Source organism: Limulus polyphemus, unplaced genomic scaffold (assembly GCF_000517525.1).
Source record: "Limulus polyphemus unplaced genomic scaffold, Limulus_polyphemus-2.1.2 Scaffold1044, whole genome shotgun sequence".
Classification (NCBI taxonomy): domain Eukaryota; kingdom Metazoa; phylum Arthropoda; class Merostomata; order Xiphosura; family Limulidae; genus Limulus; species Limulus polyphemus.
In genome coordinates, this window is record NW_013666654.1 from 226,338 (window position 1) to 238,212 (window position 11,875).

Here is an 11,875-nt window from a genome sequence, read left to right on the forward strand (position 1 = left end):
ACTTTTCTTACGGTGCCTACTGTTCGCTTGACTCAATTATCTATATCTTCGATCTATTTATTTATATATATCTCCGATCCCGCTGGTTTTTCTCGCCTGGTTTATATACTAAAAAAGAGGGCATCTAGCAAACACTAGGACATTCGCGGGGTTACTCGATAATTCATGATCCTACGAGAAACTCCAGCGCGCATGCTCCCAGCGTCGCGTGACTTCCGCTGTCATAACATTATACTTTGTACTTACTGTGCACTACAAACTAATAAAATTCATTAAGAGGCTCCAGGATCCAATTATGTGAAATGGTGTCCATACATCCACTTAGACTATGCACCCTATGATTAGAGCTAAGATCTCAGAACCGTTAATGTTATCAGGTGTTAAGCACCAAGAGTATAAGAGTAAGCCTAAGTTCTCACCACAGTATAAACGTTATTAGGTGTGAAGCACTAAAGATTTACGGTTAAAACTAAGCTCTCATCACAGTATCAATGTTACATGGTGTGAAGCATCAAGGATATACAATGAGGGACAAGCACTTAGTATAGTGTCAACACCATTAATATGAATCACTAAGGATATAGGTCAAGGTTTAGTTTTCAGCTGTAGTATCAACGTTATTAGGTGTGAAGCACTAAGGAATTACGGTCAAGGTCAAGCTATCAGTATGGTGTCAACTGTCCCAAAAGAGCAAAGGCCTCAGAGTGTTTAGCTTGCAGGCGCCAGAATAGTCATACAAATTATTTGCCCCACCCCTTGAGTAACCACTTGGAGTAATGCCAGACACACAAAAGTAAACTAGATTCTCAGTCTGTTAAGCCTCTACATTGTATTCCTAAAGAAACGCCTATTTTAGGAACGTTTGTTTTCATTTTGTACAAAAAAATGTGAGTTGTCTAGTTAAACTTGGAAAAAATATCGCAAACTGAAATATGTAGTTTCAAGAAATTCATTATTTCTTTTTTTTTCTAGGTGAATTGAATTGTATCTGTGAAAATAAGTGACTAAGATGTTAAGATCTATGAAAACAAACTACCATCAGAAGAACAGGTCAATGGCTTCGATTCTAATAGAACATTTATTAGATGAAGTTGTCAATATCTATAGATAAAAAAAGGAAGATCATACCTCAAGCTCTCTATAGTCTCTAATTTGGAGTAGCCAAAAGTTTAATATTGGAGAACATTCTTCATTTGGTACGAACTGTATCTTGAATGCAATGACGAATGTCATATGGTATATCGCAGGATATGTTCGACATAAGACTCAAGACTAAAAATCCCCGAAGTAGATTGTTAATCCAAATAACACAGTTTTAGGTTGCATTTATACAGATCCTACTAGAAAAATTCTCAAATATTTATTTTGTTAAAATTTGGCATGACAAGCCATATTAACGACTTATGTGGAGCACCATAAACATACTTGGAAATAAATTTGATGTAAATAGTTATGACAACATACCGATATCAGTTTGTAACCAAGTTATTTACTTACTTTTCTCCCTCTTCCTCAAAGTAATGTGTTGTGAATCTTGCAAAATATTGTTCCACTTTATCAATCATACGTGCTTATCATTTATTTACTTATGATATATTTTATTATGGAGATTATTTTGCTTTGTTAACGTCTTATGTGGTTTTTGGAATAAACTAAATTTCATAAGTTGGGTGATCCTCGTGAGATATTATTGGGATTACGGAGGAAAATACTCATAGTAGAGAATATATCAACTGACGGACCAACATATTCTACTCATTATAAGTTCTTTTGCGATGTTGCTTTCTCCTGGGTAGACCAGTATATTAAGTTAATTTCATTAGTTATTCGGTTAAGTTTTAGATCTAAAAATAAGTTATTCAGAGATACATACTACAACACCACAGAGTACTGACATATTTAAGGTACACAATAAATCGATTCTTCATAAACCTTTTAAGTGTTATACAGTTTTATATGTCGAAATCTTTATAACATAAAAAAGCTTGAATTTGAAACAAAAGTTATGTTTTCTAGCTTTAAGAGCAAGTATGCTTAAAAACGACAAATTTGACAACAACCGGACCTTTAAATACTGTTAAACCATTGAACACACAGAATATATCGTTGATCTCCACTCCCTCCTTAAAGTAAACGCATAATTTTTGCGTAGATTTCTTAAAATCCATGACAAATCTATTGATAATTCAACCAATTCTCAGATTTTTTGCGTTCAGTTTACAATATTGATAGTTCTCTCTCTCTCTCTCCATGAACTATAATTTCTACAGATATAACATATTAAAATTTTTCTTTTTGATATTAGCATGTAAAAGTTGTTTATTCAAACATTATCTCATTATCTAGTTGATTTAAGAATAACAGCACCAACAGAAAATTTACATTATATTCGAGCGACAATTAGCACTATTTATAATCCATCGGGGAACAAGATAATTTCCGATCCGGAAGTAAAGTTATGTGATCTAAAACTTACACACGAAAGGAACTGGTCAAACAGGTTTATAAGATAATTTGACGGCTGAGCTTGTCTCCTGAATAATTCTAAAGAGGAAGGTGTCTACAAAGGAAAGTTAGGTAGGAGGAAAGGGAAAGTATTAACCAACGCCATTTTTAGGGAAACTTCCGAGGTTATGGGCTTATTGTCTTAGGTGTTGTACACACACATCCATATGTTCTCTGAAAAATCCCCCGTCAGGCAAAATAAAACGTCTATGACAATACGTTCTGGCCTAAATTTGTTATTCTTCTTGATACTGTTTGCTTCTTTCTTAAATTCAAAGACAAAATTATTATAATATGTCAACTATACTACATCTGTCATATTGGCAAACACATTAATGGTCTAGGCGCTAATTATATTATTAATTTTCATGAACAACAACTGTTATGGTGTGAACTAGATAAAGTTGGTGAATTTTAATTATTATCAATTTTTATTTAATTTGTTTACAAGTCAGATTTTGAGTTACATATTCATTACACATTGTTATTTACTTATCTTATTTTCAATAACCTTTATTTGTTATAATATTATTTTACTTGAATTAACAGTTTTGTTAAAAATAGTTTCTACTGAACACACAGCTGACTATATCCTATTTAGAAAAGGTCAGTAATAACTACAATTTTGCAAGTCAGAGCTTTTTAGACTTGAAACCCACTGTTACTTTCAAAGAATTCTAAAATAAATAATAATCATAAACAATTAGTGTTAAAACAAATAAATAACAGTGTGTTATTAATCCTTACCCTAATTCTGATTTGTAACTGACTCGTATAAAAGAGAGAAGAACTACACTTCAACAAATTAACCTAGTTCATATCATACAGTTGCTTAGGCAATCTGATCATAAAAAAAAAAGAGTTTCTCAACCACTATTGTCTGTCATATCACAGCCGTCTGATGAGTCCTGGTATTGGCCGAAAGGTCTCGTCGGCACTGGATTTTGCAGATACAGTGTGGTTGACTAAGGTTACGCATTTTTCGTTACTTTCATTCATAAGTTCTTAGAATTTAGCTAATTTTAACACTTCTCTCACTCCCTTTTTTTATTGTTGCTGATTAAAGAATAAAAGTTTCTTCTAAATACATCTTATGAAGTTAAGAATTTGGAATATCAAAGTGCGTTTTAAAAATGTTTGCATGCGACACTAATTTACACAAACTAATTAAGTTTAATGTTTTCAAGATACGCTTCGAACATAACGTATATTTATATGATTTTAAAATAAAGTTTCAAGAGCAAGACATTTTCCAACTCAGAAAATATTGATATATTAAGAATTTAACAGTGTAACATATTGATATATTCGTGTAAATTTAATGCAAAAAACAATTATATTTATTCCAACTTCAATAATATATTTTCTACAAATACATACATACACAATACAAGCAAGTGTTGCAAACATTATTTCACCTTGGTTTCACGTTTCTAAGGTATTTAATTTGTTTGTTTCATGATGCCAGAGGCAAACGTACCGTATCAACACGTTGACGTCTGTAAACGGACCCGAAATGAACACGCCACTGAAATCAACAACACTTGTGTCACACAGCATGCCACAAGAAGCAACCGTCTAAAACGCCCCCCCCCCCTTCTCCAGCGGTTGGTAGAGAATGAAACACTTGAAGGAAACAAGGAGGCGGCGGAGTTCGTGAAACTGGATTTCAATGCCACTAAGTTAGTAGTAGTTCAACGACACTCTGACTTTCCACATGTTTGAAGGTCAAAACTAAACAGATGTACCACCACTTCTAATTATTTGCACCAGGCTCTTGAAGTTTACGTAAGAATGCAAGCTACTAATCTGCTAAACAGATTTTTGCGTAGAGGAAAGTATGCAAAACAACGGATTAACAGCTATACAATGTCCTAATGGTTATTTCTGGAATTTTCTGAGCTTACACATAGAGTTTATACGAGATATACAAAACAAAAGCCAATGGAGAAAAAAAAGTTACTTTTCTAACTTGATAACAAGGAATAATAGTATTCAGAAAACACAAAAAAAGCCAATATTATTTATATATATTATATATTATACTTAGAAGTTATTAGTGGATTGCAATTCAAGCTTATTCTTTGACAAAACATAACATTAAAAACAAAACTACAGATAAAAGGACTTACCAGCGAGCAATCTTGCATTTACGTCAACATAGCACTTGAAATTAAGAATTATTTTTAATGATAGTTTTCATATTTCACGACCGTTTGTGATAATTCGCCGTTTCGTTTTTTCTTTATACAGTTATAAATATTTTTTCATCCAATTTTACAACCATTAAAAGTACTGAAGATTTTATATAAGAGTGGTTACACGCTTTTTATTTTTAACAGGCTACTAAGTTTAGTACCGCCCTATGCGTCACTTCTGTTTGCGGGCGTGGCCTAGTGGTTAGCGTGATCGAACTGTGAATTCGTGGGTTCATGGTCCGTTGCTACAGAACGCGCTTAGCACGTTTGGCTCGTGGGTGAGCTGTAATAATGACAGTAAAATCCCACTTTTCGGTCAGACGAGAGTACCCCAGAGATTGTTCTGGGTGCTGTTGATTAGTTATCTAACCCCTAGTCTATCAGTTTAAAATTAGGGACGCTTTTGTGCAGATAGCCCTTTGTGTATCTCTGCGTGAAAAATCTGAAACAAAGAAAACCAACTCTTGGCGATATGTGTTAAAAGCGTTAACTCGTGCGATGTAATATATTTTATAGTAGCGCCATGGAATATAGATTAACAGTTTCTTGTCATCACCCCCATGCACTCGGTACAGCCATATCAAGCATCAATATTTGTGCTGATTGCTTAAGCTAATATCACGTGACGCTAAACGCTCTTTAATTAGGAGAATTTCATAAAACTTAGTTAATTTGTATTGAAAAGTTGACAATGAATAATCAATAATAAGCGTCCACCCGTATGATTCTGTTGAAAACTTGAGCTAGAAACTGCCAATGTAGTTTTCTTAGCCTAATCAATACTTATGTATCAGCGCGTCCTTTTACCTTATAGATTTACTGCTCTAAATCAGCTGTCTTTAATCCGAATGACAAAAAACTAAAAACTATCTACTTTTACTCTTAGATGAAGCTGTCGTAAAAATGTTAAACCGATAGCTCATGTGACTTTTTTGCTAGGCGTGCGAAAAAGTTTCGTTAAATTTCAGCGGTTTTTCTGTTTACACCAAATGAGATTCCTAATTGTAGGTTTTAAAGATCTATCAGTGTACCAGATTTGAAAAAAAATCCATAAAAGGTAAGTATTATTGTCTATCAAATATAGTTTCCGTAGTTTTGGTGGATATAAAAAAAGAAAAACCCAATCAAAATTGGAGATGTAAGTATTTCTTAATGGATTGCCTTGAAAGGATTGTCCAGTAAAGCACATCCACTGAAAATAAGTGATAGTTTGGATTACCACAGTCCAAGCTACAGAAGGTGGAAAATCGCTAAACTATCACTCTTCTCCTTTTTTTGCCGCAAGACACACTACGGTGTGTCCTGATTAGTTCAAATCTATATTAATAAGGGTAAAGTGTATCTCCCCTTCTCAGCCTTATTCCAGTGTGACGTTTAAAAGACAAAAGTCAATCAAGTCTATCTTGACAGGGGCAAAGCTTATCCTTCTCAAACTTGTTTTTCTTCGTGTATATTTAAATTCTAATTAAATAACTGTTTCTACTGCAAAACAGAAGACGCACATATTTTGGTGGCCGGAAATAAAAACACAGGAAAAAGTCACAATTTTAGCTAAGAAAGAAAAGACACAGGAAAAAAGTCACAAATTTTTTTACACCTAAATACAATGTAAAGTAACACCACAAAATTATTTTTAAGTTAGTTAGTTGTTGCAATAATACCATGATGGATGATATGTAACATTGCACTTTTCAGGCATACATGAGGTTCATCATCACATGCATAAGTACTATCTGTTGTATGTCCATGTAACTACTTCGCAGGGTTTGGATAGACCTTCAACAAAATTGGTATGGACGTTAATTAGGTCCATGCGGGGGTACATAAAAAATTTTAGTTTTGGGTTTTGCGATTTTTATGGGCATTTTTGTTTTTTCGTTTTAACTTCGCCCCCTGTAGATGGATCTTCTCCAAGTTTGGTATTGAGGTTCAATGAGTTCATGGAGAGATACATACAAACCCCCCCCCCCCCCCAGTGGCACAGTGGTATGTCTGTGGACTTACAACGCTAGAAACCGGTTTTCGATACCCGTGGTGGGCAGAGCACAGATGGCCCTTGTTTAGCTTTGTGCATAATTAAAAACAAACAAACAACAAATAAAAATTTTTGTGGGCGTTTTTGCGTTTTCGCTTTTTTTGCACCACTACTTTGCACCTGCTAATGGATCTTCACCAAATGTATGCGGTTTCACATTTAGTGTTCTGCAGTTTTTATGGGCGTTTTTTACAGTTACATATAAGGGAAGCAACTTTTCATGTCCTCAGATAACCTTTCATAATCCAAGTGGCACAGCGGTATGTCTGCGGACTTACAACGCTAAGAACCGGGTTTCGATACCCGTGGTGGGCATAGCACAGATAGCCCATTGTGTAGCTTTGTGCTTAACTTCAAACAAACTTTTCAAATTATGACTTTTTTCCCTACATTCCATATTTTAAGTGTGAGGAAAGGCTGTATTATACAATTAAACTGATAAGTAATACTAATCATAACCATGTATGTCATTAGTTTATAAAGCAAACGTTTTAAAATTATTAATGAAAGGCGTCTCTATTGAAACAACCTCACCCCCTCACAATCTACTGCCAAAGAATAAGTAAATAAAGATTGTAGTTATAAACATATATATTTTACGTTAAATTATTCCGAGGCCAACGACGATCTTTAAACAGAAGGGAGCAATACTACAGATTTGTTGCAATGACAAAACTATTTGTTTAAAAATGACTTTTCAAAATAATTTGCATGTATTTCCCATTTTGCAATATCGTTTAATTCTGACAACAAGGCAATGGATAGGTACAGTCTTCCTCTATTAACTAGATTATGTTGTCTCCATATAAACAATTTTCACACGAGAAACATCCAAAATTAATGGTTATAGTGTTTAATTATGTTTATATGAAAATTTTTGATTCACACTAATCCGGCCAGGTGGATAGGGCGCTCGTCTCGCAATCTGTGGGTCGTGGGTTTGAATCCCCGTCACACCGAACATGCTCGCTCTTTCAGCCGTGGGGGCGTTATAATATGACCGTCAATCCCACTATTCGTTGGAAAAAGAGTTGCCCAAGAGTTGGCGGTGGGTGGTGATGACTAGCTGCCTTCCATCTAGTTTTACACTGCTAAATTAGGGACGGCTAGCGCAGATAACCCTCGTGTAGCTTTGCGCGAAATTCAAAACAAACAAACACATTAATCCTTCACTGTAAATATGATACTTACTGCTGGTCTCTTACGGAGTTTAAACAACCCAATCATTAAATGAGTAGGATAAAAAAAATTAAGAATTCCTAGCCACAAGAGCCATATAGCTTTTAAATTGTGATATCTGAATACGATAATCTCTCCTATCGAGTTCAAAAGTCATTCGTTTAACGGTTTCGCTGCCACTTTTTTTTTAAAAATGTGCTGTTCAACTACTGGAAGGTCTTGTTTTATTCTCATGTAAAGTCCGAACATGAAACAAAATATAGAATTTAAGAACAGTTTTATACATTGATAAAATTACTGTGAAACAGCATTAAATTTGTAGTAAATATTAGATTTGATTTTTTGAGTGCATGTTTTAACAATATATGCCCCCCAGTGGCACAGCGGTATGTCTGCGGACTTACAACGCTAGAAACCGGGTTTCGATACCCGTGGTGGGCAGAGCACAGATAGCCCTTGTGTAGCTTTGTGCATAATTAAAAACAAACAAACAAACAAACAATTAACAATATATTGCACCACAAAAATAACAGAAGGTGCATCACTGCAAATATGTTAGCCCACTTATACAATGCACACACATTAAAATAGTGAATTTTTTCCCCAGAGTTAAGGATGGTGCAGTGTCAAAATTACATTTTTACAGAAATAAACAGATGTGATTTGTTCTCGGGAGTATCTTAGGTTGTTGGTGTATCTTTGAAATAGAACAAGCTAAACTTATATTTTGCAGAATTCACACGTTACTCCTTGTGTTAAAATATAGGCCACAACTTTCAACGAAAGCTAAAGGAAAAGGAAATACCGGAGCAAAAATAGAACATGACCTACAATGTGTAACAAGCGAAATATTACTAACACGATAACCTATAAACGTTAAATGAGAATGTGCTATGTGATACCACAACTGGGCGTAAACAAACATATGACCCTGGCCTGTTTTCCAACTAAAACAAGTCTTCTAGTAGGCCCCCTAACGGCAATGTATTATACTAGAATCACCATTGACTAATAAATTAATTACGAGCACGGTAAAATGACAATGATATTTTTTCGAAAACACAACAACAACACATTTTGAATAAATGTTTGTATTTTGTAAAATATATTTAAGCATTACATTGTAAATATATACATATTTTCTTTAATTTAAATATGTTTTTTTGGTGGCCCCAGTGCAGAAACATCTCCGAAACTAAACAGGACTGTACTTCTATAAACATGTATAAAAGTTATTAGCTTCTCTCTATCCTAAATGTACAAACAAACTTAAACGGGAAGCACTTTGTAAGTGGAAAAATAACAAAAAGTAGTTTTTATACGTGACAAAAGATAACTTCCCACTTTATAATGAGGTCATGTGATACAATAATAAAACGTAAGTGGCACAGACTATATTGACCATAACCATTAGACCTATATATACATTTACATATCATTTTGGCCTAATTCAATAACGTCGATAAAACGCACAGTAGAACAAAAAAAAAAAAAAAGAGGGGGGTTCAAATGCCTGTTTATGTATTTTGATTTTTTTATCATATCTGGTATGTACTGCACAAATCAAGTGCATTTTTTGTATACTCTTAAAGAAACCGATATTTTGCGATCCTTCATTCTACTGTAAAGTTATATACCTACATATGAATTAAATTTAATCATATCACGTTATCTAAAAATAAACTAAGTACTCAACCACAAAGAACGTAAAACAGTGAATATATATATTACTTACAATTTGAATTGGGATACTTGAATAAAGAAAAGTAAGGCTGCGGAGCCACATGGGGGACAGAACGATAGTAGTGTATGTTTCCTGGTAAAGGCGATTCTGTTTTTTTTCGAAAAGACTGTATTAGACAAGAATAGTTATATTTAAAGAAATGATATCACAACGTACGAATTAAAGAAAATATAAAGGTTACAAATAAATAAATGAGAACAGATTTCAGATTTTAATAACACCAAAGTGGAATCGGTGTTGAAAAATAACATTTCATACGTTTAATACGCCACAAAATCTCCCCTCTATTTCTTTTTGTTTTTAACGTGTTTATACGAGTCTTTGCTAGAAAAATATGCTGTTATCAATACTAACTTCCGAACAGAACAAGCTATCTCTTTAGAACAAAAATAAAAATCCCCCCGGTAATGAGTATTAGATAATTAAGTGTACTTATAGAGATTAGAATGCGTTGTTTCAAAAGTTGGATATTCTCGCTATTGACAACATGTTCGTCCGTAAACCTAATACTATCTCACAAGGTTCGGTCAGCTTAGAGAAGATTTACCAATGAATAAGATGATTCAGAAGTAAACTTGCTTTATGATTTTTTTGTTACAGGTACCAAGGTGGTTGAGGAAAAGTGACCCAAAGAGAAAAAAAAAATCCTTGTTTTACAACAGACAACTCGGGTTTATATTCTAACGAAATCGGAGCGCTAAGGCTAGATAAGTTTACGTGAACGACATACCGAATCCTTCATGACTTCATAATATCAGAAATAATATTCCATGCATGCAGATCTACAGTAAATATGATTCTCCATTAACTTTATTTATAAATCCATGTACTTGAACGTTTTATTTTTTTACTTTAGTTATTTTAACGAAGTAAAATTGCTTTACAGTAAATAAAGTAAAACTACACTAGCCATACTATTTGTATATACTTAGATTCTGACGTTGACTGTTGTTTTATTATTGAAAAGTTATACATTACACTGATGAGCTTCTTTATAAGCTTTTGTTGCTTAGGGACAGGAACATGGGAATCTTGCACACTTAAAAACCAACAAACTAAAAACGTGATATTAGAATATTAAGCAAAATACTAAAGTATGAAAATCTTAAAATAATGACGTCTGGTTCAAATTAGGTTTTCTTTGTTGAATTTCATGCAAGTTATTCGTGGGCTACCTGCGTTAGCTGTATCTGATTTTGAAATGATAAGCAAAGGGAAGGCAGCTAGCCAACAACACCCACTGCTAACTCTTGGACTTGGAGTATTCTTCTCAGACCGAATGGTGAGGTTAACTGTCACTCTTACAATGCACCCACATCTCCAAAATTCAGAACACGATTTTTTGGCATTAACAGGAAACGAACAACAGAACCTCAGATTAGGAAGTAGAAAGGTTAAGTACATTGACAGAACAGGAAATAAGGTGAAAGCTCTCTAGAAAAGTATTTAAGAGTAGAAATAAGCCCCAAGTAACTGAACAATTATTTTTCAATAACTTAAATTTTTGTAAAACGTGCGATTTCAGAGGAACATTTGTCTCTTGTTAAGCGCAAAGCTACACAATGGGCTATCTCTGTTCTGCCAAACGAAGATATCAAAAACCGATTTTTAACGTTATAAGCCCTCAGACTTACCGTTGAGCCGCCTGGGGTAGAGGGCTAGAGGGAAAGTGTACGTAAATTCAAGGTAATGCACTTGACCCTGCCATTAAGTCGGTTCATGTATGTTGTTATATCTTTGTAAAAAAAAAAGAAACTATAAAATTCGAACTTACAAACCATGGGGGCAGGTTTATTAGCCTTTCCATAAAATGTTTAAAATAAATAATTTATATTGATTCATTTTCTAAGACGATTTATGGATAAATATTCCAAATACCTGATGCAGACTGTAATTTAGTCTTATACTCTTCTGTGCTTAGATGACCACTACTGCTGTCTACGTCGGAAACTCCACTATCCGCTGGACTTGGTGGCAAAGACCCTAATAAACACACACAAAAACAAAAAGAGGGTTACAAAACATGGCCCAAAATTAACAGCACTAATCGATCTACTTTCACCACATTAGGTACCTAACAGAACCTGAATTAGACATTTAGAAACTTTTATCTAGCTGAAACTCATTGGTTACAGAACTATCAAAGGCCCGGCATGGCCAGGTGGTTACGGCGCTCGACTCGCAACCTGAGGGTCGCGGGTTCGAATCCCCGTC

At 34.2% G+C, this 11,875-nt stretch overlaps 1 protein-coding gene across 2 annotated transcripts in view; it reads right to left on the reverse strand.

Annotated features, from left to right (window-relative positions):
• The window catches only part of LOC106461849 (ecdysone-induced protein 74EF-like), a 48,454-nt gene that overhangs the window by 8,771 nt on the left and 27,808 nt on the right, over positions 1 to 11,875 (reverse strand). Inside the window, exons 3-4 of one of the 2 annotated variants that reach the window (XM_022388925.1) lie at positions 11,540 to 11,644; positions 9,653 to 9,748 (exon numbers count right to left, since the gene is read on the reverse strand). In XM_022388925.1, the coding sequence (XP_022244633.1) occupies positions 9,653 to 9,748; positions 11,540 to 11,644 (201 nt within the window). The remainder of the gene's footprint in view (positions 1 to 9,652; positions 9,749 to 11,539; positions 11,645 to 11,875) is intronic. The other variant, XM_013921709.2, reaches the window with a different exon arrangement.